The sequence below is a fragment of the Mus caroli genome, chromosome 14 (genome assembly GCF_900094665.2).
Source record: "Mus caroli chromosome 14, CAROLI_EIJ_v1.1, whole genome shotgun sequence".
NCBI lineage: Eukaryota > Metazoa > Chordata > Mammalia > Rodentia > Muridae > Mus > Mus caroli.
The window spans coordinates 66,083,093-66,110,711 of record NC_034583.1 but is presented as its reverse complement, the minus strand read 5'-3'; the positions used below and the strand labels follow the sequence as shown (position 1 = coordinate 66,110,711).

Below are 27,619 nucleotides of genomic sequence, written 5' to 3'. Positions count from 1 at the left end.
AATAAATACCCAATTAAAAAAAAAAGAACATTAAAAAAAAGATGTGGAAATCGTGATTCAGAGAGAGAGTTACCCTCTTCAGTGACCAGCTATGTCCCTCCCATGGACAAAACCTGCCTTTAGTCAGGAAAAGAAACATGGCTTTAGCAACAACAGCACAACACAGGAGGCAAAACACTTCTCTGTTTTGCCTGCTCCTGAGAAGATCATGAGCATATGATAATGCAGCAAGTTTGTTTACTTTGCAGAGGTATAACTTTCATATTAAATACAGTGACGGCCGAGGCACAGAAGTGAGCTCCTCGGCAGAGCAGGTCCTGTGGCACTTCTGTATCCCACCAAGGTACACATTTGGGAAGGACACACGCACCACAGTGATACGGTGTGCGGGGTCCTTTGCTCTTTCAGTGTCTCCGTGCTAGACATGAAGGATGCTCCCATCCCTTCTTACCTGTACAAATGATTGACACGAGGGTTAACTCCCAGGGAGTTCATCCAGTTCCTGAACGTCCGCTCTTCCCTCGTCTCCCCTAGGTGAGTGAAGACTAGTTAATACATAACCTAGAACAGGGCTTGTTTAATGATCTAAGTTTATCTACAGTGGATGCAACACAGACGAAAGATATGGAATAAAGAAGAGACTATAGAGGTGGTCTGATGATCTGCTAGTTTCCCCCATTTAATTTCCACAAGCAATTTGATAGCATCGAACAGGATTTGGAGGCACCAAGGAGGCTCCACAGAGCCAGCTGGATACATTGAGGGAGGATGCAGGTTTGTTTGCTGTTCTTGGTGAGACGGGGTGGGGGTGGGGAACAACATAGCCCAGATTTGGAAGTGTGGAATTGCACTTCACTTCCTAGGGTCAAAAAGCCGAATAGGAATGAGGGGAGAGTAGAGCATTTTGGAAGACCTTAAGACATGAGTAGCAAGAGTGTAAACATGAGCACAGAGAGAGCAGTAAACACGCTCTCCACTCAGAACCCTGAAAAGCGATGCGTCAGAGATCTGTGTGCTGTAGCCACAGAGCCAAGACTGTCTAGAGGCTTTGGCCAGGACCAGGAATCTCTGTGTGCATGGTAGCAGATTTATACTGATGTATTCCACAGTGCCAGTCATTGCAGGCTCTGCTGCTTGATTGCTATAATAAATTCTTGAGCAAGGCAGAGGTACAATGAAAGCTACAGCAGATGTGCCTGGCAGCGGTGTACAGAATTACTGAGGGGTGATGATATGCATTTATATTAAACATGCAGAAGGGGTCCTACTTGGTACTCGCATGTGGAGCACATTTAACCGTTTGATGAATGGAGGAACGGTCCCTAAGACCTACTAAGATAATTGATGCATGAGACGATGTAAGTCCAGAAGAGCAGAAAGGGGAAACAATCTAGAAGACATTTCGAATGAAGAATTATTGGTATTATTTGTTTACATAATAGATTAAGAGTGAAGGGCAAAAAAATATCTTAGTAGAACTCAAGACCATTTGTTTTGATGACCAAAATAAAAACAAAACAGAACAAAATGCAAGAATGGATTGCAATGAGAGGTACTAACTTACTAACAGGCGTACAAGAGGTGGGAAACGGGGAAGGAGTGGGGAGGCAGGAGAAGGATTCAGTTCAGCGTTTATGTGTTTTATTGGGAAAGACCGAACTGTGGCACCAGAATGGTAGCTAGAAATGGATTGGCTGACTAGTCGGCTTGATGCATAGATTCAAGCTCAGGACACAAAACCATCACTTATCCAAAGCAGCAGGCTTGGATATGGACTGATACTGTGTCAATAACTCAAGTAAGGCACCGTTGAAAGGGTTTTACAGAAAAACAACGTGGACTTTCTTGAGTTAATAACATTCATTCAATATTAATCTTTCCTTTATTTTTATATTGATGTAGAGATCAGCTCATGTTTAAAAAGGATCAGTAAATGAAGCTGAGCTGACTGGGTACATGCTGTGTGTGGCTGATATTAGGGCTTTCATTTGTAAAATATGACTGTCAGGATTCTGCTTTAAAATGCTTTCCTGTGTCCTAATGATCTGGGAAAGACAAAAAATAAAAGGGAAGCTTGAGCCACCACGACCTAGTATAAGTTAAACATCACTTCTCATGGTGAGCAGAGGCCATTTCTAGCCTCTAGGAATTAACACAGTCCATTAAGTATATAAACTAGGATTTTGGAGCTTAGAATTTATTTCATCCAATAATTAAACAGTATATCGTCCCTAAAACACTTAATAGTGGACAATGCCTATGTATAATGGATGTGATATAACTGCATTTGATTATTGCTGCTTGGCTATAATTGACTTGATTAATTCATTCTATTTGTTGTATATTGGAGAATTGATGGCCCTGCTTATGTATGTGATGGCTCTGTATTTGCTTCGGGCTGATTTTGGAATTGCCATCGAACCCGAGCTCTGAGCAGTTTCTCCTGAACATCTTAAGCAGTGACATTATGGTTACCTTCGAGAGCCCCCCAGTCAATGTCCTGGTTCTCTGGTTTGTGTAAGGCAGGGTATTTGTTAAAGAGGTTGGCAATGAAGGCCAGGTTCAACTTGGGGTTCCCTCGGACAACATCAGTAGCTGTGACAAACTGACGGCAGCCCAGCCTCTCCGCCTGTTGCAGCATGCACTCTGCCCTCTGGATGTCATCCTTCTCCTGCAACGAAAAGGATGTCAAAAGGCCGGGTCAAGGATCCATGCTCGAGTGAGCAGGCATAACATGAGAAATAGAGAAGGTCTCATTAGTGTGCCAAGTGAATGCCTACCACAGGCAGACACCCCACCACAGCTCACTACTACACATACCACATGCACTCAAGTCACAGAGTCACGGGATCTGTGACTAACGCCAGGATTCCCTCCTCAGGAAATAAGTTCACACGAGATTGCCCTTTTGAAAAGAAATGCAGGAAAAACCTGACATCTTATCATTTGCATTGATTCAATTATTTCAGTAGTTAAACTACTTTATGTTATAGTTTATTTTGCACAGACTTTATGAGAATTCGCACTGTTAAAAAGTTTAATAAAAAGGAATAATTTATATTCCCATTTCTAATTCAGAGCAGACATTTGCAGTCATAAATTAAGAACATCTGATTTATACAATTACTTTTCCCACATTAGGTTGGTTAAAATCCAAAGTAATTATCAACCTCCATACTGCCAGTGGTAAACATACCGTGATAACTTGGCTTTGGCAAAATGCAGGTTGAAGACTGCAGCTCATGCTCAAATAAGTTAGGACAATTCCCAAGTCATCTGTAATCAGACTCTAAAACAAGACTGAAATGTCTTAGATGATGCTCCAGTCTATGTAAAGTCTATATGGAAGCACCAGTTTTCACAAAGCACGGGCTGACTTTAGAGCTACCCCTTAGTCCTCTGCAGTAGTAGCAACGCGGTCTCATGAACAACCCTCATTATTTGCTTTTACTTCATGTCTCCTTCGGAGATGAGTTCACTTCAATACTAACTCATTGGATTCGATCCCAATGACTTTAAATGAGGCATGTTTAGAAACAAGGCACTGTGTTGAAGATTGATGTTACATGGGATGGTAAAACTCAGGGTTGTGAGCAGTGAGTTAGTGGTGGAGGGCTTGCCTACATGTGTGAAACCCAGGGGTTTCTCCCAGGCACGGCGAGGCACGAACGAATGGAAACAAACACTAACAACAAATTCTCACGAATTTTCTTGTGACTCCATCACCGCCCAAGGCACAAGGTCAGTTTCAGTTCTTTGTTAGCTTGACACAAGCTAACATCATCCGAGAAGAGGAATCGCAACTGAGAAAATGCCTCCATGGGATTGGCCTGTCGGCAAATCTGTAGAGCATTTTCTAGATAATGATGGATGTGGGAGAGCCCAGTCTGCTGGGGAAAATGCTACCCCTAGGTAGGTGGCTCTGATGGCTGGCAAGGAAAGCAGGCTGAGCAAGCCAGTAAGCAGCATTCTTCCATTCCTTCCACTTCAGTTTCTGCCCTCTTCTTCTATGATGACTATGACTTGGGTAAGCCAAGGTAAGCCAAATAAACCCTCTCCTCCCCAAGTTGCTTTTGGTCACAGTGTCTATCACAGCAATTGAAAGCTAGCATGCATATATATATATATAAGCTAAATTAGTGGTTATTCTGCATCAATTGAAAATAAAAGATACTAAGCATATAAGAACTGATGTTCTAATCTTTAGACCCAGGTTGGTGTTGTTGAGCCTTTGAATGATAGGGATAGAGAGATACTCTGTGTGCTACGTGTCACTTCATTAGTATTTATTTCTTTTTTTTTTTTTTAAAGGTTTATTTATTTATTATATGTAAGTACACTGTAGCTGTCTTCAGACACTCCAGAAGAGGGCACCAGATCTCGTTACGGATGGTTGTGAGCCACCATGTGGTTGCTGGGATTTGAACTCTGGACCTTCGGAAGAGCAGTTGGGTGCTCTTACCCACTGAGCCATCTCACCAGCCCAGTATTTATTTCTTATCCTGGTGTTTTATGTCCAGATTTAATTTTCTATAATTAGTATCAAAAACTGCTGGCAGCATTCAATAGTTTGACACTTAAGCAGAGCAGGGGACAAGGTGGCACAAAGGGAAAGTCAACACCAAGAAAGCATGGTGTTCTCTGAAGACAACAGGCATGGCCTTACCCTCAGTCCTGACATGTCAATCACAACAGCCGGGATCCCTTCTTCATCTCCTTTTGGAGCCACTTGCTCGAGCAGGTGGTAATAAGCTTTGGAGTCCTGAGAAAAAGTTAAGAAATCACAATATCAAAACAGTGGGGCTGATTGCACACTTAACATGAAAATCATTTCCTAAAAGCAAACATTGTATTTCTTACTCCTGTCCTTCAGGAATATATATAGCAATTAACTGACCTAGACACATTCACGCAACTAGAAGGTTCCCTCCATCCAGTTGCATACTGTATTTGTGGACTCCTCAAAGGAGTCTAACAATTAAAAATACATATACATAATAGGCAACACAAGGATTCTGTTGTCCTTGGAGTAGGAAGAGGAACAACTTATTTACACGAGTTAAGTTGTATACAGGAAAATGTATCTATACCTTTACACTGCTGTAGAAGTCAGCCAGCTAAGGTTTAGTTAAAAAAAGAAAATGACAGAGAAAGGAAGCAGAGTTTAAAAACACATTCAAACAGACAGTCAGCAACAGAAGAGACGTCAAAGACAGACAACGGAGACATTAGCAAGAAGATTGCTCTTTTCAAATTACCATCTCTTTATGTATCTACGTGGAAGGAGCAAGTGCACGCACAACTGCCAGGGATCTGCTCTCTCCTTCCACCACACAGGGCCTGGGGATTGTACTCAGGTCTGTCAGGCTTAACAGCAAGTATCCATCCATTGATCCACCTTGATCCCCACCCTACTTTTTTGTAACGGGGTTTCATCAAGAACCATGGGTGGGTTGGCCTTGAACATAATGGTCTCCTCCCATGGATTGGAATGAAGTCTCCCCAGTACTGGGATTACAGGGAACAAGTAGTCTTTTAGTCAAAGGGGAAAAATCACATGGTATATCACCATTTCATATTTCTTTAGAAATTAGAAAACATAATGAATTGAAATGGATCTGAATTCTGAAGTCTTATTGGATCCTTTAATATGCTTATTGAAGGATAAAATAGAATTTCCACAGTCATGATCTTAAAAAATACAAATTTACTCTCAGTCAGTGGAAGCATACATTATTTTACTTCATTTGCTGAGATACTTAAAAGCCTTTTAACTTAGTTTAAATACGGAGAGCTCAGGAGATGCGCTATTTTTAACCTGGATACACACCTCTGATGCCTGTGCTAGAGCTGCTCCCTGTACATACACACAGGGCACACGTGCTGCCGAAGAGCCCTACTGACTTCCCCAAGGCTAAATGGTTAATTACTTTAAGGATGTGGCCTTTTAGCGAGAGCAAAACAGACCCATTTATGACTGAGATCATAATTTTGGGTACATAGTTTTCTAATCATGACAGGGCAGAACTGTTGAACACACATGGAAATGTAGTCTGGCTGACTCCTCTAAGTCCCATATTGGCTGGTGCTGCTGAGAGACTGTTGATAACCAGTGTGCTTAGCAGAGCTCCCCAGGAATGGGGCCACAGGGGGGTGTCTTTTCCCAGATACATGCTTTATCCTGATTGGCCCTGTGTCTGACATATGCAGAGTTCTAAACGCCACCAGATCAGTTCATATGGCACAGCAGCCAGAGGCTGTTGTTGCTGAGTTATAGGCCTGGTGCACTGAGTTAGCAGGTCATGTGACCTTTCTCTGGCTCTTTGTGTTTGAGAGAGTGGACACTGAAATCCTTCCTAACGCTGGTGTTCCTGCACATCACCCTGTTGCTATGGGGACCGATCTTTCGTGCATCTTAGCTACTCCTTAGTTGTGTTTCAGCCTGGTCCATCTGTCACTGGTTACAGCTGTTTCCTATCACCTTAGTCACATATCTGCATTCCTAGCTATTCTTTTATAGATTCCTTTTTCGCTTTCTTACTTATGAAATCCTTACTTTAGAACCTGGGGTAAGAATGCAGTGAGTCGATCACGGACTTATAAAAGTGCTTAGGCCAACATCTGACATGTAACAAGCACTGGGCTTACTATTATCAGTAAACAGAAAGACAACATTTTCAAAGGAAACCCTCTAAGATGGTACCCTTTACAAAACCAGAAACACTAAAATCTTACATACACTTTATTGTCTTAAGATTTATTTGCATGTATGTATATACATGTACATGTGTATACATCTGCATGATGTATGCACATGTATGTGTAGGTGTACTTTCCTGTTCATACATGGAGTCCAAAAAGGGGCACTAGATCTCTTGTAGATGGAGTTATAAGGATTTTGTGGGATGCTAGGCTTACTATGTTAATGCTGGGATCTAAACTTTGGCCCCCATAATTGCACAGCAAACTGTTAACCATGAGAGCCATCCCTCCAGCCTCTACATATACCCTCTTTACCTTAAAAGTAGGATTTGCCTTGCACCATCAGGCTCTCTGCATGATCAGCTTCCTATCACTGAAACTCAAAGCAAGACTCATCTCCCTTTGAAGCTGCACCAAGGCTCTGGGTGGATGTGTGTGTGTGTGTGTGTGTGTGTGTGTGTGGCCCAGACCTAGAGCTGCACATTAACCCTTAAGTGGCTCCAAACAGAACCACACCAAGCCTAGGGTGCTGAGACATAAGGCCCAGCATCTGTGCTTTCCCCACTACCTCCCCGAATTCCCTCCATTGCAGTAGGCACAGTCAATGGTGTTCGCCTACCTTGATATCGGTGCTGAAGTTGGTGATTTTGGTGCAGCCTGCGTTTTCTAGGTGGTAGTTAGCCCACCGCAGCAGGAGTTCTTCAGGAGACAACTTCATCAAATCCTCTAGGCTCTCTCCTTCTCTCAAAAGAGCAATCAGAGCTGAAGAGATACAAAAAGTTGATCCAAAATAAATAAGAGGATCTTGGGGGGGGGCGCATTTGCCTTCCCAGATATGGATTCTTGTTAGAAGACCAAAGAGCAGCATTGTCCCTTCAGATGTAATGTCTTAAAGTCCTTCCCATAAAATAAACAGCTCAATAATACTTCCTAAAAGTGATACATTATTGTGAGCTAATTCATTCCCCCCCCCCTTTTTTTTAATTAGAAAAGACAAGGCACCAAGGAATCTCAAGTGTTTGCCTAAAAACACGCATTTCAGCATAAAGGTAACCATGGCAACTTGCTGGAAGTACTCTGTTGGGCCCATTGGACCTCAGTTGATATCACAATGACACATCTGTTTTTGAGAGATTGATTTTGTAATCACAATAATGTTCTCTTTTCTATTCCCATTGGTGTTTTATAATCCAAATGCTTACCTGTATAATTATGGGAACTCAACAATGCAATCAACATTCCTCTATGTTTCCCCAGATGAATAAATATTTTTTTGCTTCGTTGGGTTTAAATCCAGTTGATTCAATTTTGCAAATCAATATTCTTCCTCTTGGGTTTCAAGATTCCTATTTGCTATTTTTGAGGGTTTTGCTTTTTAAATATAATGCTTAGTATTTTGGTTTTAAAGTGATATCTCAACATTTTTACTGTTTATTATAGCTCAAACACATAGATTTTTAAAACTATGGATAGCTAGGGCCGAAGAGATGGCTCAGCAGTTAAGAAGCTGGCTGTTCTTCCAGAGGATCTGGGCTGAATCCCCAGCCTCCACATGATGACTCTCAACCATCTGTAACTCCAGTCTCAGAGGACCAAACACTGCCTTCTGGTCTCCAGAGGCACCAGGCATGCATGTAGTATACATATCTACAAAACATTGATATGAATAAAGTAGGTCTAGAAGTTAATATTAAGACTTAAATATGCATAACTGCATATAGATTATAATTTAGCTACAGATTTCAGAGTTGTGAGGTTTGTACTTGAAGGTAATATTTAACTTATGTGGCCCTTATTAAGAAACATGCCTGTCTATTCAATTGGACTATCATTGCTTACATATACTCTTTAGAAATTTTCCCTGTATTTTTTTTTTTTTTTTTGCCACAGCACTAGGGATTTGAATCTATGGCCTTGTGCGCACACACACACATACACACACATCTATATCTATATCTATATCCATATCCATATCCATCTAATCTATCTATCTATCTATCTATCTATCTATCTATCTAGTCAGGGTCTTATTTAGTAGCTCAGGTTGGTCTTGAATTAACTCAAAAGTCAAGGCAGGGGTTAAGGTTGTGATTGTCCTGCCTCAGCCTCCCAAGGAGCTGAGACTATAGGTTGACACCAGCAGGCCTGGCTTCAGTTCAGAATTTCAAAGCTCTATGTGTGATTTTCCTAATATTTTTTTAAAATGTATTTTATATTTAAGGTGTATAATATGTACGATATATATCTAAATGTATACTGTATATATTTAAGGTGTATTTGTGAACTGATCACACTGGAACAGTGATGTGATTAATCAAGCATTAAATGTCTCATCAACTTACAGTTGCTTTGTTCTCTTTTCTTTGGTGTTAAGCGTACCTAGAAATCCACTTTTTTGCTAAACTATTGGCATGGGCTATAATAGGATCAACTGTAGCCCTATGTCTCTAGTCTCACCTACCCCGTATAAAGGCAACCTACAGCTTCCTTGATTGTCTAGATAAAATATAGACCAATCTCTCCCAATCTGGTACATTTGCCAAAGTATCTGAATGTGATTAGTCTCACAAAATAAAAGTTATCTTGCTTGCTGTGAAGCCTCTGTAGACAATGTGTGCCAGGAAGCAGCTGCTGGCGATGGGCTCCAGGCACATGGAGCTATACATTCTAAAGCATTACTGTTAGTCTGTGGGGTCTAAAAGCCTTTGCATTGTCATCTTAAAAGTCTGGTTTCATGGATAAGATCTGCTACTTTAATACCAAGGACTCAATATAACTGAGTGGTTTTCTCAGCTGGAGAATGCCTAATGTCTTCCTCCAGCCACCAACACACACAGCGTTAGAAAGCCGTGCTAGTCACAGCCCCTGACACTTAAGTCACAGCCTCTGACACTTTCTCTTACCTTCATTTCTGCTGAGTTCAATGTCAGCAAACAACCCAATCTTGATGACTTGCCACAAAAGTCCCAGGACCAGGTAAGGCTTGCCCTCCTTCAGGTCCTCAGCCCCTATATTAACCACGTGGCACCCGATGGCAGAGGCAGAGTTCAGAGCCAAGTTCAAGTTTTCCTGAGGGAGAAAAAGTATGCAAGCTTAGTTCCTTCATTTTGCCAGCGCCAAATGATTCCTGATTAGCATCAGCGGTGACATTGTCCTTCTGGAATGGTCACAGACCCAGAAGCAAGGTCTGCACTAGTCTTAACCCTCAGGAAAGGCAGTAAAAGAATAATGGGAAAAGGCCTAATAACCCATGGTACTGAGCTAATGCAGTGGCCTACCCAATCAAACCAGTACCCAGTGTGGAAGACCCATTCTGGCGTGAGATTAATGAATCTTATGCTCTTCTATTTTGCACTCTGATGAAGCCTATACACTCAGAGCCTCCATTAGCTGGAGGAAGTCATTGTCCTGTCACAGCCTATGGCTACGAAGACAATTGTTGATGTAAATTAGGGTCATAAAAAAGAACAACACAATAACCTATTGATTTGCACATTTAATGTCATGGAAAGAAAAAAAAACAATATAAATCTATCCCCAGAAACGATGGATGGGTTTTTAACAGAACAAGTTACTGAGTCTCCACGATGATAACCAGAAAGCCTGCATCTGCACACAGGCCTGAGGCTCCAGGATGCTCTACTAACCTTGCATCTACTGTAACTTATACACAGCTGGAATAGTTGGAGTGTTCTCAGTCTCTGGGTCTTATTTTTGGTCCCATGAAGGAAGAGGTTAAGTGTCAGAGAAGTAGACAAGCTTTGTTGTTTGTGTGATGAATTAGTAACAAAACAAACTCCACCAGAAAGCCCTTGCTGACCATTAAAAAATAGTAAATAAAAATATTGTTTCTATTATAGCCAAGTTTATGAGTAAAAATACCATTAAGAGCATTCCCATATATTCAATTACTGTTCCCAGCTTGGTTACACTTCCATTTTAAAAGTACACAGGGTTGCTTGTGTCCAAACAAGAGATAATGTACTATTCATGATTTAAGGTATTAGACATGGTTCCTGAGCTACAGAATTAGAATAATGTTAAAATATTGGAACATAAGATAGAAATGCAGCTGCTTATTTCCTGCTAGTGACTATTTTGGTTAATCAGCAAACGAAGGGCTAGAAGCAGGTTGCATTTATTCCACTCTGGGCTGCGTCAGCAGTGCCATGGAAGCCTCCAGAGCATTTCCTGGGTTTCATCCTCTTCCTTGCCTAGAAAGGCTTTTCTTGTCAGCTAACACTACACATTTGGCAGTAGCTCAAGAAAAAACTGGTAAGAAAAACTCGTTACAATTTCATCCAATAGGAATTTGATTCTTAAGTGGCGGAAACAAACCCAGCTACTAACACACGCCAGCCTCCTTTCTTGACTGCCATACCAATAAAACATAAGACACAGATGTGTGCTTCTTTCTCCTGGTTGTAAGACACCATTGGCCAAGGCCTAGGTGTGGGGAATGAAGAGCTGACTCTGCTGTAATGATGTTCATTCACACCGGGCCAGTGCCACCCTTGGGGAGCAGTGGGGAGACCCACCTGAATGGTGAATGGTGTGAGCTTTTTCTTGTTGATCGTTCTCTCGTCAATCGTGTCTGGCACGGACAGGTTGATCATTTTACTAAAAGAGAAGGAATCAAATGAGAGAAAGCAGCCCTCTGAGGAACAGAATTCCATGGGGTTGGATTTAAATTCGAGCAGGACCCCGACTGAACATGGCAGCAACACATTTTTCATACATGGTGTATGAGAGTTATACCGCTGTGGTTAGATTCGCCAGCAGTGTTCATGAGGCTATCACAATGCACTGTGGTAAGAAGGGAGGTTCTGCTTGCTTCGCTTACCTAAGCTGCAAAAGTGCACTGGTTCCCTTACCTTAGAAAAATGGCTATCAACCTTCCTAACGCTGTCGACCCTTCAGTACAATTCCTCATGTGGTGGTGACCCCCCAACCATAAAATCATTTCATTGCTACTTCGTAACTATAATTTTCCTATGTTTATGGGTCATAATGTAAATATCTGACATGTGACCCCAAAAGGTCATGGCCCACAGGTTGAGAACATCATTGAATTCTCAGTGGGTGATTAAAACAGATGCCCCCCCCCCCCGTGAGTTTCTCAGCCTTATACATGTCCCCACTATAGGCAAGAAATTGTTGTTCTCTTTCTGGGTTTATAGGTCTACATTTTCTATTTGAAACCTGATCAATACCTTTAACTAAACATATAATGGCTCATCCTAACATTCTGCAGTCATTTGATCAATGTTCGATGAGTTTTCCTCACTTAAGTATGTAGTACAGTGATCAGACATCTAAACAAGCAATTGCTGTTTATGAAAAACTGATGTTGTCCAAGGCATTCTTTATTTAACCCTCAACAGGGCATAAAAATTTCCATTAGTAACCTCTATTATATTATATTTTATTTTTTTTTAAATGAGCATAGAAAACAAATCTCCAAAAGGCAGCCAGCCATGGTGGTTTAGGACATAATCTTAGCTACTCAGGAGGCTGAGGCAGAAGGATCACAAGTCTAAATCTGTCTGGGCGATAGAAGAGGTTCAAGGCCAACCCAACCACCTTATTGAGACCCTCAACATTGTAAATGAACAAAATGGAGGCCGAAATGTGGCTCGGTGGGTGGGAGGCTCTGAGTTTGACATGCTAGGGCAAAAAGGTACAAAAGGAACAAAACCAAAAACATTTAAACAATTTTACTTATTGATGTGTGTGTGTGAGAGTAGCGTGTGTCACTGTGCACGTGTGGAAGTCAGAGGACAACTTGCAAGGGCTAGTTCTCTCCTCCTGAGGTTGAATTCAGGTCCTCAGGCCTGCTGTAAGGCGCCTTGACCCACCGACCGATCTTACCATCCCCCAGAAAGCAAATCAAAAAAGAACACTGGAAAATGTGAGTAACCATTTCCTTTTGGTGAGAAATCAGTTTTCAATAAACTGTCTTTCACAGTTGCTTTTGAACATGTATTCTCATGACATTGCCGTATGTGCATATGTGTGGATCTACGTGAACATCCATATATATTTAAAATGAACTTCTAGGGCTCTGTCTCCTTTCGCCAGTCTATCTGCCATCCAGGTAGGTCACACTCAGAAGAAGCAGAGTGGCTCGTCCCTCCCTCCCACCCCCCCCCCCCCCCGCCCCTGATTAAGTGCTGTGTCTCCATTCACAAAGCTTATCTTTACTTTGTATCTCTTCTCTCCACTGAAACAACAGTAGTTTTATGGATGTCGCTACAATTAGCTTCTGAGGTTAGTTTACTCCCCTGTACCCTATCAAGTGGATTCCGTTAAGGCAACTCTACTCATGTGTGAGTCTCAAAAGAAGTGGCCTATGGCAAATACACTTAGCTGCTGCTATACCAAAAAGGGGGATTCTATGGAAATCAAGGGTGAGTCTCCATTTACCAAAGAACTATGCCATCGCCTACAGCATTGAAGAGATCGTCGGTGTTGGGGTTCATGGGGATGACGTGCCGGCAGTCGGGGTCATTCTCCAGGGCTTTGTTTATCCAGTTGACGAAGGCATACTTTTCTTCCTCTATAGATAAAGAATTGAAATGTCTTACACACAGGATGAAAACCAGACAAGGACATTCTCCACATGGACCCCACATTCTCATGCCCGAGAGAGACACTGCCAGGACAACATCTTATCATCCTGTATTTACTGCTTTTGAAAATCAGAGGTCCTTTAAGAACCAGGCACTGGATCTAGTTATAAAGACGCAATTAAAGATTTAGGACAAAATAAAAAAATGCACATGTTATGTTTGAATGATGATTAAATAATAAGTATTTCTGTGAGTATGAGTATAAATGTGGTTTGGTATTTACAGGCTTAAACTCAGGATCCTGCCTGTGTTGCCTGCTGATTTAGATGCTGTTTGTCAGGGATGATCCCTGGGGTATCGCTGGGCTTTTTATGGTTAGAATGAGACGGCTAGGAAGTGAAATCACCTGTGATAGATTCTTCCTTCCTACAAGCAAAGCTGCAAGGAGTTGATCTCACAGGTCTTAGTAAAACCTGAAGCTCTCTGCCTTCTCCCCGGCACCATGTTTTGTAAATTGCCTGTCACTGAAAACAAGTGTCTCTCGGAGGAATTCTGAGCTGTCGAAGGCTGCGTAGTGAATCCCTGTTCTGCAGATTCACGATGCACTTTCACACGGTCAGAGCTTGGAAAAGTCTTAGACTTAAAGATACAAAGGCTAGATATGATTGGGTACATTCAGAACCCTGCAAGCTAAAACTGGCCAGATAAGCTAAGCCCATGGGTGCAATAATGGCACAGATTGTTATGAGGCAACCAACTACCTTTTAAAAATTGGGTCTAAGATCCACTTTATGAGGTAGAACCCATCCTGGTAGTGTTAAAGGAGCCAAGAACCTGTGGCTGGTTAGGCCACAGGCCCTAGGAGAGAACACAATATTCTGCTAAATGGGCATAGTATGAAACCAATTCTCATGACATATTGCTACAATTTTAGATCAGAGCACCTCTCAATCCTTATAGGAGGAGCTTCCAGTAAATGGCAAGTGACACAGAGATCCCTAACTGATCAACCTGCAGAAAACATGAGACCGTGGAATGCTGGGCCCTAAATGGGACATACATGCCACACCCCTACCCTCAAGGCTCAGGTTCTCAGAAGAAGGAGTGGAAAAATTCTAAGAGCCAGAGGTGGTTGCCGACATCAAGGAAACAATGTTTATCAGACACAATGGTTGTACCTATGAATACAGTGATTGTGACAGTGTGCAGAAGACCTAAGCAAGCTGGAGGCAGATAAAATCACAGCATAGAAGTGGGAAGGTGTGCATGAAACCCCACCACTGCCTGAAGCAGAGGTGAGTCCATTCTCTGTAATGTGACAATCACACACATTCCCATGACCCATTCCCAAGATAACGTGGGAGAAAGAAAAAGAAGAAATCTCAAAAGAGAGTGGGAAGGGATGGGGGAGAGGAACATAACCATTGTTATGGGAGGAGCTAGCGGAGGAGTATATATGTTTAAAATACCTTGTATACGTGTTTCAAAGAATGAATAAACATAATATATTTTGAATAAGAAAGGCTAAACTTTGTCTTAGCAACTGCAAACAGTGCCTATCCACAAACTCATCTTTGACATTGAATCATCCTTTAAAAAACTGAACTTTAAGACACTTTAAGCAACCACAGCATTCGGAATATTAGAAGCGTCCATTAAGGCTGCCCCCCGTTAGCCTTTGGAATAAATATAAAACTTCTTTTCCCAATCAATATTTTTTGACCACTCAGCGTTAAGAATAATCATGATATTGAAGATGAAGACTCTAAAAGGGCTAATTTTGTCCATAAAGTTTTTAAAGGAGATTTGGCAGCGTTTAAAGCATATTTTAAATGCAAATGAGGTCACTCAGTACAGGAAGCTCCCTGGGGCTCAGGCAGCTCCTGGGTCCTGTGCCTGGAACTGGTCCACTCCCACAGGGGAAGATGGGTCTCCATCCACGTGGGTGTGCTTGCTTCTTTGCTTTTACCCCCTTTGGTTTGCATACCAAATATTGACTCTGCAACCCCAGACAGCCTGGGTCCTTCCTCCTCATTGTATCCTTTGCTGATCCTCAACTCACACATTCTTCCTCTGCTCCCCGCCCATCAGCACAGCTTACCTGAATAAGAGTGCTGGGTACCAACGCTGGACTGCTCAGAGGTGCCCCCAATCGCACAGATCCCTTCCTTCTTGTTGATAGCTTTTCGGAAGGTTTTGGCAACCTCGGTGCTTTTTAAGCCATGGAAGACCTGTTGAAAACATGTTTGGTTCATTTGGTTTTGATTTTGATTTTTTTTTTTTTTTTTACCAACTCTTGTTACACAGTTTATGCTGGCCTGGTGCTTACTATGTATCCCAGGCTGGCCTTGAACTCAAAACAAATCCTCTTGCAGGACAGTGGTGGCACACGCCTTTAATCCCAGCACTTGGGAGGCAGAGACAGGTGGATTTCTGAGTTCGAGGCCAGCCTGGTCTACAATTTGAGTTCCAGGACTGCCAGGGCTATACAGAGAAACCCTGTCTCAAAAAACCAACCAACCAACCAACCAACAAACAAACAAATCCTCTTGCCTTAGGTTCCTAAGTGCAGGGATTATGGAGGTGGGCACTGTGGTGGTTTGAATATGTGTGCCCCCCATAGATTTATGTGTTTGAATGCCTGTCCCATAGGGAGTGGCACTATTAAGATGTGTGGCCTTGGAGTAGGTGTGGTCTTGTTGGAGAAAGTGTGTAACTGTAGGGGTTGGCTTTGAGGTCTCCTGTGCTCAAGCTATGCCTAGTGTGACACACAGTCTCCTTTTCCTGCCTTTAGGACAGGATGCAGAACTCTCAGCTCCTTCTATAGCACCATGCCTGCCTGGATGCTGCCATGCTTCCCACAAAGATTATAATGGTCTGAATCTCTGAAACTGTAAGCCAGACTCAATTAAATGCTTTCCTTTGTAAGAGTGGCTGGGTCACCGTGTCTTTTTACAGCAATAACACCCTAACCTAGACACACCCAGGTAGATTAAGGCATTTTTAGAAACTCAAGCTGTAGTCAAGGAAACCACAAAGGTAAGAACTGTACAAACGAGCCAGGAAGGGACAGACCGCCTCTCTGGATGTTTGTTGACACCGTGTTCAAGTTTCAAGTGCATCACCTTGAATTCGCTATCATTGCTCACCTTGATAAACTCATCAAAGCTGATCTTTCCATCTTGGTCCAGATCACCTGTGGCCATCAGGTTTTCTGTGATTTCTCTCACTCGGTACCCAGGCAGAGGCAGGCAGGCGGCCTTGAACAAGTCATTTAGCTCATTGCAGCTGATGTATCCGTTGCCATCGGTGTCTGTGACACAAAGGATAGAGTGAAGTTCTGAGGTAACTCGGGCGCAGTCTTTAGAAAGGCAAAGGGATACTAGAGGACAGGTGGAGCTGGAGGAAGATGACCAGACATGGGCCTGACCCAGATAGAGGCAAAAACCTGCCAGGAGGCCTATTGCTCTTGGATCTAGACAGTCACAGCACTTCCAACACCCACAGTAAAAGACTCTAATTCCAATTAAGATCTTGAAATTAAGGGGATATTAACAGGATATTTAGGAACGTGTGCAGGCATGTTTGTATGCATGCGTACACGAAAGGGTGTGCATCTTCCTGCGTGTGTGTGTGTGTGTGTGTGTGTGTGTGTGTTGTGTATGTACCCATAAGGGCATATGCACATGCAGAGGTCGCAGGACAACTTTGGGCGTTGTTCCTCAGGAGCCATTTGTTTTCCAACACAGGGCTCTCCCACTGAAGCTGAAGTTCACCGACTGGCTAGAACAACTGGCCAGTGAGCCCCAGGGGCTCACCTGTCTCTGCTGCCCCATGCGTGCCACCAGGCCCAGCATTTATGTGGGTGCTGGGGATCAAACTCAGGTCCTCATGCTTGAGTGGCAACATTTTACTGACTGATACCTACCTGCCTCTGCAATCCTTAGAGAAACTTAAAAAGTAAACCACAAGGAGCTTACCAATAAGGAGTGGAAGGATATCAATATAAAGGAAATCAAAGGAAAGCAGGCAAGATGTAAATAAGGGCGCGTAGGGAACGCCTATAGGAAAAGGCTGCGGGCTCGCTGTTTTAACTAGGAAGGACCTGTTTTCTCGAGCGCATCGTTCTAAAACCAGCTCCCCCCGGTTCTAATTCCTCCGAAAGCTGCGACCCTTTGATACAGTTTATCATGTTGTAGACCCCCAGCCATAAAATTATTTTCATTGCGACCTCACAACTGTAATTTTGACACTGTTATGAATTGTAATGGAAACACCTACGATTTCTAGATGTCTTAGGTGACCCCTATGAAGTTTGATCCCCAAAGGGGTCGCGACCCACAGGTTGAGAACAGTGGTAAACAGTGTCGGGGCGTGACGATGGGGGTGGGGTGGGGGTGGGGACGCGGGGGGTGGGGAAGAATTGGGTCCACTTACCGACTTTGGCAAAAGCCTCTCTGAGCTCCATCATTTCTTCGTCAGACACGGATCCTCTGGCCATTTTCACTGCTTTAGGTGACAAACCTGGGAGAAGAACGTCAGAGTGAGCGCTGTGCATCTAAATTCCTGTAAGCTCAGAACAAAGCCTGTCTATTAGAGGAAGCCATGTTCGCCCCCACCCTCCATGACTTTCAAAGCCTCGCAGCCTCCCACGTGGGGTCATCAAAGACAGCTGCCTGCAATCTTTCCCCTCCCCACACCACGAGGCAGCTCCTCACGTGGTAAGCTGTGCTTATCTATATTGACTTAAGGCTTAGTAAGTGCTTATCTAGACTGACCTTAGGATTTCTGTGACAATCAGAAGGTGATGGAGGGACTGGAAATTCCCACCTCCTTTACTTTGAAATATTTATTCTTGGGCCACTCATCCTTTGTCGGCCCCCCTCCCCATGTTCTCATAGGGAAGTGAGAAGAATTAAGGTGAAGGAGAATTAAGTACCAGCCCCTCCTGAACTCCCAGCTAAGGGATTCACCTGGCAGCGGGCTGAGAAGGCCAGGGTGAACCTTCTGACCCATTTGGACTCTAAGCCAACATTACAAGGAACAGAGAAAGAGGTGGTAAGATTGCTATATTTTGGAGTAATTCACCATATAGAAGTGTACAATTAAAACCTTTAACTTTTATATAAGTATCTTTACAAACGCCATCATGATTATCTTTAAATTAATGCTTGGCCAAACCCGTAGATACCCTTTATAAATTCAAAGAGTTCTGTGCATAAGTTTGACCATACACAGTCAAGGATGAAGGAAGGAGGTGACCTTCTAAAAATTCAAATATGAAAATCTGAAGCACATTTTAAATGTTTTCTCAGAAACGTTTGCTGAGCAACCTGCTATCCCTGCGCATCACTGCTGCCCCCTAGTGGTAAGAAAGTGAATGAACCAGAAAGGCTCCTTGCTACATTCGGGGATGAAGGTTCCATTCACCAGATTTCTTGACGGGGAGATTGTAAATGGAGTAGGGAAACAGCAGATGGGATGTGTCTAACTATAATTTTATTTTGATCATTGTAATAAACTTATCTATTTTAAAATGTTTCCCACTTATGGCAAGGATACTTTAAACCAATTTTTTTTTTTTTTATGTTTCCACATTATTCTGTGGTGCTGTTTGTTCTCAGTGACGACTGACATCCATGCAAAAAAAATCAAATGTTATAACAATAAGCCCCATGGGTCAAACTGCACCACACTTCAAACTGCATCACACATGCCTGTGAAACCTGCATCCACTCTTGTCTGCCAATGGGAGTGGCACATGTCTGCCAAAGTGAGCGACGCATGTCTGCCGATGTGAGTGAAACTCTCCAGCCACATGAAATGACAATGGCTCAAACTTTTGTTATCCAATATTTTGTTAATAAAATGTCTGCCGATGTGAGTGAAACTCTCCAGCCACATGAAATGACAATGGCTCAAACTTTTGTTATCCAATATTTTGTTAATAAAATTCATGCATGGAAATGAAAATAAACAAATGCCCCAGGCCACAAGAGTAAGCAAATAAAAGTAGCAAGCCTGAGAGTGTTGCCCGAGAAGCTCAGACTACTCCCCACCCAACAGGATCTTAGCTCCCATCATCGGTTGGAACTAGAGACATGGTTGAAAGTATCTACATAGGTGCATTTTAACTCATTTAAGAGGCCTATTTTATTATCATTGGCCTTCTATATCTAACAAGATAGTGGTATGATGGGTTCTCTGGGGGATCCAGGACATGCTGAAGGACAAGTGTACAAACACACATGATCTCGTTCACAGAGCACAGACATTCCGAAGAGACATGCACTAGTGATTGGACCACCACCTTCTCTCCATTCCCTCTCCTTCTCCATTCTCCTCTTATAATCAGATTTCCAAAACTCATTTGAACAGAGGCATCTTCAAGCCAAAGAACGATAAACAGATGCAGCAAGCAGATACAGTCAGCGAGGAGTGTCAGCAGTCAACGGATGCCTAAAACCTGTCGCGCTTTGCTAGTAAGTGGCTGAAAGTTAAACTCCAGCTCTCTAAAAGCTAATGCTAAAAAGAACCATAGGCTCGTAGCAAAATCCTTACCAGGCACTAAGAAGAGGGCATTTGTGGGGTGTAGTAAGCACCATATTTTACTGTCCCCCAATGACTCTCAGTATAGGCTGACGGTATGCATTAGTATAATTATTTTCATTTTATAGAGAAGGGCACAGAAGCTGGGAGAATCTAAGACTCACATCTCAGCAACATTCCAACTCTCATTTCACTCCCCTCTTCCCGGCAGTGCACCCAGGCTCCACTCCCATGCCTTTCTCCCACTCTCTGCACTTGCCCATAGATCAGCAGTCGCTAATAAGCATCTTGAATACCTTAGCTAGTGGGGCATTGAATGTGAACATCATGAGCCTGTCTGGGAAGTGCAAAAGAGGAAGTTGGCGCTTCTGCGTGTTATGCAATGGAGGCCTCTGTTATAGGAAAGTTGCTGTAACTTTACTAAGTTACTGTGGCTGAGTTGGCTCATCTCACCTCAACAAGATCAACACCGCACATGCGCGTTCCTCAACAAGACCAACACCGCACATGCGCATTCGTAGCAGGGTCTCCCTAACACACTGCAGCAATTCCTAGAGGCCACAGCAAGTCTGGTTCTACAGCTGTCAGGCAGGCCATGCTTGTTAGACATACTACACTTGGTATATAGGTGTCCATAGGTGCTTACATTCCATACATATTTTATGAATGCCTACTATAGGTCAGGCCCTGCTCTTTCTTCCAAGGGAAGCATGACCTGGTTAGTTGCAGAAAAGCACAGCACAAGGACTATAGTTGAGACGAGTAAACTGGGTCGTGGAATCTAAACCTGGCCCTGGGTTTGCACACAAGAGTGTCCAATTATTGGACACTGTGAGAGACTGCTGAGAAGTTCAAGTAGAAATAGAAATGAGATTGCACTGTGTCAAAAAAGAGCTAAGAGAACTGGAGAGATGGCTCAGCAGTTAAGAACACATACTATCCTAGCAGAGGAGATATATTTGATTCCTAGCACCCACATCGGGTAGCTCTACAAGTCCAACTTGTAAGTCCAACTCCAGGGATCCCGATGTCCTCTGGCCTCACCTGTACAAACGTGGTGCGCATAAACTCATGCAGGCACCCACATATACATAAATAAAAATATAAATAACTTTTAAAGAACAGAGCCATAGAAGCAATAGAAAAACCATCAAAGTGGGTAAAAAACAAAAACAAAACAAAAAAACCTTCAAAGGTCATGCTATAATGAAGAAGAACTGTTTTAGTATAAATACCACATGTCTCCAAGCACGGTGGCATGCCTCTTTATCCCAGAACTCAGGAGGCAGAGGCATGGGGAATCTCTGAATCTGAGACCAACCTGAACTAGTGAGTTCCAGGACCACAGAGAGGAACCCTGTCTCAGCAAAACAAAGCAAAACAAAACAAACCAACAAAAACCAAAACAACAACAAAATAAAACCAATATGTTGGTCAGGAACAAATGTCTAATATAATGTAACATAACACCTAATAATATTCTCTTTAGAGGTTTATGGGTGGGAAGATCAACTTGGAGATGAAAATAGTGGAAATAACTTCATGTTTAAAAATCCTCAAGTCTTCATTGGTTCAACAGCTTTGAGAAAGAAAGAAAGAAAGGAAGAGAGAAAGGAAGGAAGGAAGGAAGGAAGGAAGGAAGGAAGGAAGGAAGGAAGGAAGGAAGGGAGGGAGGGAGGGAGGGAGGGAGGGAGGGAGGGGGGGGGGGGGGGGGGGGGGGGAGGGAGGAGGGAGAGGGAGGAAAGAATGGGGGAGGGGGAGAAACGAGTACTTAAGCCATATAAGAAATGGGCTGCCAAGAGGGTTGGAGCTGACAGCTTAAGTTGCTGTGGCCACTGTGGGCTGTGTAGGGCCCAGACTTACACAAATCATTGTGTTTCTTTTACCTTCATGCTGAGCAGGGCCTAGAAAAACAACTCCACTTTTAGAGACTGGAGCATCAGATGAAGTTTATTACAGTTTTCTGATTTATGCACAGGGTAAACTGTCTTGTAGCCACGTGAAATGCTTTGTGCACAAATGCTCCAAGGCCGTTCCAGTTGGTGTTCCCAATACAGAGAAGAGAAGAGAGAGGGTGAAGCTACCTCTAAAAGTCTCAGTGACTTTGGCAGAGAGGAGACCCTTTAGCTAATTAGACCAAGTGTGGTGTGGAAAGGAGAGCACTTCCCCAGTGTGAGGCAGGACATGATTAATGTTCTAACATGCACACCAGCCATGTCTAAGAAGGACGTTGCTGCAGTAGTGTCTAATTTTAGATAGCGTACATAGTTTATGTGTTTGCCTGAGGGGGCTGTGCCCATTTTTATTCCTGCAGTTAGAAGGAGTGGACTACCTTATCACCTATTATCCAGGTCCTCAGGGGAAGGTGTCCCTTTGCAATACTAGCACCATTTAGGCAACAGTAAAGGCTCCTACTTGGGTATCAGGAGCCCCAAAAGAAAGAAGGCACGTGTCTTCCAGGGCACGAGTGAGCACTTTCAATTGAGCTTTACAGACTCTGCTGTGAGTATGGTCCAATAGTCTTTATTCTTTTTGCTTCTAGGGTTGATATATATTAATCATGTGTTCTTCCACTGAGCTATATCCCCAGACCCTGCCCGTGCCTTACCTTTTGGTAAAACATTTAATTGTATTTTATTTAGTGTGGGGGAGTGTATGACTGTGGGTGTGTTACATCGAACAAGTAGGGGTAAGAGGAAAACTCGGATGAGTCAGTTTCTCTTCTTTCAGCATGTGGGGACCCAGGGATCCAACTTTGGTCGTCAGGCTGAGTCCCAATTACCTTTACCTGCTGAGGCATCGCACCAGCTCACGCGTCCCTTTCTAATGACCACACCAGCTAACAATGCTCTGCCAGGAAGCATTTCAACTAGCAGTAAGCTCAGGACCTTCCCTTATGGATCCCTACCCAAACCATTAGATCTAAGAGAACGAATCTCAAATCATTTATCTGGGTCACTTCTGCTTTCCCGTGGGGACTTTGGCTTTTTAGATCCATCGCCATAGAACCCCAAGACAGTTGGCTAAAGAGATCACTAGGTTTTTTTTTTTTTTTTCTGTTTGTTGTTTGTTTAATTTTAAAACTAGCTCAATAACTCCCCAGCTGCCAAAGCCACAAAGTCTGCTTCTTTTTGACAGACAACAAGGTTTGTATCTCTGCTTACAAATAGATATAGGGTGTTCCCCAGGTGGGTCGTGCCCAGTGGTTCTGAGAATGAGTTATTACTAAAGAATTTTGACTCAAATTGCCCAAGAACCAAATGCAGAAACAGCTTGTTAGGTGTTTACCACAGAACACAGTGCTGAGGGATTTGCAGAAGAACACGGCTCCTCTAAGTGAGTGTGGACTTAGGAGTGGGGATTTCTCAGGTTTCAGAACTGATTGTGAAAACAGCAGAAAGAGGGGGACGCAGGCTACTCTGGGTACATCAGTGTTAAGGTTAGGGACAGTAGTGACCAGTTATCCACCTGCTAAAGTCCCAGGCATCTGCCACCTAGTATCACATGATCCAGGCACACTTCTGCCTGTGCCCCACTTTCTCTGCAATCTGACTCTGTAGGTAAAGGAAAACTGGAAACTTCTGACTCTTGGTCCCAGTTGCATCTGAGCAACCTCAGGGGATCTCAGCATCCACCAGGGAGATGACAGAGCTTCCGGAGACCTCCATGAACGGTGAACGGTCAGAAACGCACTGTCTAAGCAACACAGGAGCTCCCGGGGCTGACAGTAGCTTAAGGTGACTAAGATATGAAGCAAAGATATGACACAGTTCTGTAGCCAAAGAAAACATCCGTACAGTTTAAAAGGGTGGAAGCTGCTTGCCGGTTCTGCTTCACAGGAACACCCTTAGCGCTAACAAAGAATATACAGCAACTTACTCTATGTCACTGGATACGAGCTCCTTATGTTCACCTTTCAGAGAAAGGATGACTCCAAAACTACAGCTTTTAAATGACTTTGCTTTGTTTTTGTGTTTTTTTGATTTTGGGTTTTTTTTTTTTTTTTTTTTTGTGTGTGTGTGTGTGTGTTTTTAAATTCAGTTTTAGGGATTGTAGAAATGCCTCAGTGGTTAAGAGCACTGGCTGCTCTTGCAGAGAACCTGGGTTTAGATTTCTAACACCCACATGACAGCTCCCATTTGTCTGTAACTCCAGTTCCAAGGGACCCCGCTCCCTCTTTTGATCGCCATGCGCACCAAGTACACAATTGGTACACAGACATACAAGCAGGCAAATACCCAAACATACCTTTTAAAAAATGAATTCAATTACAAATGGTCTCAGATATAAATGGGCACTTAAAGGGAATCTTACAAATCCTTCTATCAAGTTTAACCTCAAATTTGACCTTTTTTTTTTTTTTTTTTTTTTTAAATTTCTTTCTGCCAATGCACCAGTTTCCCACAGGCTGTTCTAGGGCACAGACTCCTTTCTTTCCAGCCTCTGACCTGAAGGCCTTAGGGGAGAACACAAAGGAGGCCTGTCACTGCGAAGCTGCAGCTAGGCAGACACTGCTAGGAGAGCCAGCAGGTCCCAGCACTCTAGCCGGCTCACCATGCTCTGAAAGCCTCTAGAAGTTGGCCATTCAATCAAGGGGCTTCTGAGGTTACAGGGACAGGTCCCAGCCCCATCTCCAACTCAAGAGACCGCACGGCCCTTCCTGTCCTTCCTTGAGCATCCCCAATACCCCTGCTCTCTACCAAGATAACCACCCCAAGCTTTGTAAGCAAGGGTGACACACCAGGCTGGAGTCTGAGGGTACTATAGTACACTGGCACCCCTCTTCTTGCTTAGGCTACAGTGCTACCTGTGGTACTAGCCTCTTGGGAATCCACAACTACTTTTCATCCTGCTCTAGGACAGGGATTTTAAGAACCATGCCCAAAACATTTGTTCAAAGAACTGATATCGATCAATCTAAAGTTATCGTCTGAATATACACCACCATTCACTCATCCAGGAATGAAATCCCACCTAGTTGTTTCTGTATAAAGCTCTGCTTTAGTTGTTAAGAGATGCAGAAAGAGGAACAAGAACGGGAGCCCCAAAGGCTAGTGCTTCACGAAGCCCATGCTTAATGTGAATGTAACACGTAGATGATGATTAATGTAATGCACATGGTCAACACAGTGGGATTTCCTAGAGTGGAAAAGGTTAAACACAGACCTTTGCAAATTAAAGAAAAAAAAAAAAAGGAGCAGAGAGGAGGCCTATCTAAAATGAAAATAGCATGGCAGGCATCGTGACCTGGACCCACAAACCTGTCACAAAGGATACTGAGACAGTAAACTCTCCTTGAGTTTGAGATCAGCCTTTGCTACATGGCAAGAATTCTAGGCCAGTCAGGACTGCCCTGTCTCAAAGTACAGAAATACAGACATAAATAACTAAGAATACCAAATATCAAAATCAGCCCACTCAATTCACTAAATGAGTAAGTTTGCCAAATGAGTCTCTACTGGAACAAAAGGCAGGGGGAGTGAGGGAAGGCTGTGTCTGGGCTCTCATGAGGAGACCCTGCCTCCCTTCCAGATGTGTAGCATTAACCTCCAGTTTGTTCTCTGGGCCTCAGTTTCTTCATCCCTATATTTGAGAAGGGGAGTCCCTTCTATGTTAAAAAGTCTCAAGACTTCTCTCAGTAGCTGAGCAGTGAATCTGCAGATTAGAGCCGAGCTTGCAGAGAACAACGTGGTTGGTATGCGTGCCCACCAGAGTAGTGGCTGGACCCCGGAGCTGTCTCTTAAGAAGTGAGCAAGTGGGGGAGGGGGCCTGGCTCCCAGGGGCCAGCCACCGTCCCTGTTCTTACCTCTCGTCACACACAGAGCTGTTCCAGAAGATGCATCTCCTCCTGGACCCCAGGCAGATGTCCCTGCTCGGCTGCCCAGTGGAGCAGTTCAGAGCAGCAGAGCTGTCAAAGTGGCCCATGGGACCTATTTTCTGGGATGTCTTCACACACGGCTAAAGAGACGCTGATCCAGTTCATTCCTAGCTTCTAGGCAAGCCAGTGAACAGACTGTCCCAGAAAGAGAACCATCTAGCATTTTCTTTGAAAAGACCCAAATAAGGAAACTCTATAACCTCTCTGGTGTCTCATATCCCTGCCTTGTAACCTAAATCTTTTCTGATACAATTACAGCTCCTCCTTTCTTGGACTAATCTTAAACAGAACTATAGGAGCTGGTCAATTCATAAATCTCCCACCTTGGAGATGGTTTGTCCCTTTTAGCTATTAGTTTAGGAGTTTATTTTTCAACCTTTAAATTTGCTTTGCTATGTTCAGCCTTTGTGCCAACTTCCTTAACCAGTGAACATGAGACCATCAAGGTTGTAAAATAGCCCTTATAAAGAGCCAGGAGATCCCTGAAGGGGTTAAAAACAGCAACACCACATGGTCCAGCTACACCATTATCGGTTATTTATCAAGAGGACAAGAACCCATTGGATTAAGAGATCTGCATCCCCATGGAGGACACCCCAAACGGCAGTGCTGTTCTTGGTGGCCAAGAAATGCCAGGCATGGTGGCAGACACTGTCATGTCAGCACCTGGGAAGCCAAGGCAAGAGAGTGGGCTACATAGTGAGGTGCTGCCTCAAAGAAAATATGACGAAGAAACAGAAACAATTTAAATGTCCATTAACTGATGACTCAATAAAGCATCATCTACATGTGGTGCATGGTAAAATAAAAACACAATGGAATTATACCCTTTTTAAAAAAACAGGAAGAAAATTTCTGTCAGTGCAATAACATAGATGAACCTGAAGACAGTAAGTGAAACTCAAATACTCTTCATCTCACTAATATGTAGAATATATGTACATATACACATATACATATATACATACATATATACATATACGTGTATATATACACATACACACACACACACATATATATATATATACACATACACACAGACACATAATATATACACACATACACACATATATATATATATATATACACATACACACACATACACACACATATATATACATAATATATACACACACATACACACACACACATATGTATGGAAGTTGAAAGTAAAGCAGTGGCTATCAGAAGCTACAGTGTCTAGGGGCCATGCACTGTCACAGTTGCATGGAGGAATAAGTTCAGGAAAGCCACTGTACACCGTGCTGACTGCGGTTGATGACAGTCTGCCACACTCTTGAAAACGCTAAGGAGGTGGCCTAAGAGGGTTGACTACATCAAAGCATAACCATGAGGTAACTCACTCATTTAACACAGTGCAAATACATTTCAAACACTATGCTGCATGAGAAACACATACCATCTCACAGGTCAACTGGAAATCAGTTTGGAGAAAGCAGAGACGTGGAACCTGATGGAACCTGATAGACAGGCATAAGGCCAGTCTTCACAACACCTCTGCGGTGTTTCTGTAACTCCAGAAGCAGCCCAAACCAATAGCTTATGTAGAGAAGATTTAAAAAAAGCATAGACATAGAATGCAGTGGTGGAGTGTCTACCTGAGTGGAATTTGAGTATCATTAACTGGGTTCTGAAACCCATTCTCCAGCTATGCTAAACATGTGCCCTTAGCAAACTCAAATGTGTACAGTTATCCCTTCAACTGACATTGCCAAATACTGCTGTGCTCTGGGGCCCGTGTTAGGTGCTGAGAATACAAAAGTAAGATGTGGCTCCTTTGCTAAGGAAAATAGACACCACTCAGCATAGAATTCAGGAGAATCTGTTCCCCTGGTGAGAGGTACAGATGGCCCCCTAGAGGAAGATACACAGTGTTGCAGTTCAAATGTATCCTCCA

General features: G+C 43.2%; 1 protein-coding gene across 4 annotated transcripts in view; it reads right to left on the bottom strand.

Annotated features, from left to right (window-relative positions):
• Positions 1-27,619, bottom strand: part of Lcp1 (lymphocyte cytosolic protein 1) — a 100,235-nt gene that overhangs the window by 16,987 nt on the left and 55,629 nt on the right. For all 4 annotated transcript variants that reach the window (XM_021181587.2, XM_021181586.2, XM_021181589.1 and 1 more), the window contains 10 exons: positions 17,712-17,798; positions 16,424-16,587; positions 15,376-15,505; positions 13,129-13,261; positions 11,241-11,322; positions 9,606-9,771; positions 7,322-7,464; positions 4,667-4,762; positions 2,476-2,671; positions 452-530 (listed from right to left, as the gene is read on the bottom strand). In XM_021181587.2, the coding sequence (XP_021037246.1) occupies positions 452-530; positions 2,476-2,671; positions 4,667-4,762; positions 7,322-7,464; positions 9,606-9,771; positions 11,241-11,322; positions 13,129-13,261; positions 15,376-15,505; positions 16,424-16,587; positions 17,712-17,775 (1,253 nt within the window). In that variant the 5' untranslated portion in view covers positions 17,776-17,798. The remainder of the gene's footprint in view (positions 1-451; positions 531-2,475; positions 2,672-4,666; positions 4,763-7,321; positions 7,465-9,605; positions 9,772-11,240; positions 11,323-13,128; positions 13,262-15,375; positions 15,506-16,423; positions 16,588-17,711; positions 17,799-27,619) is intronic.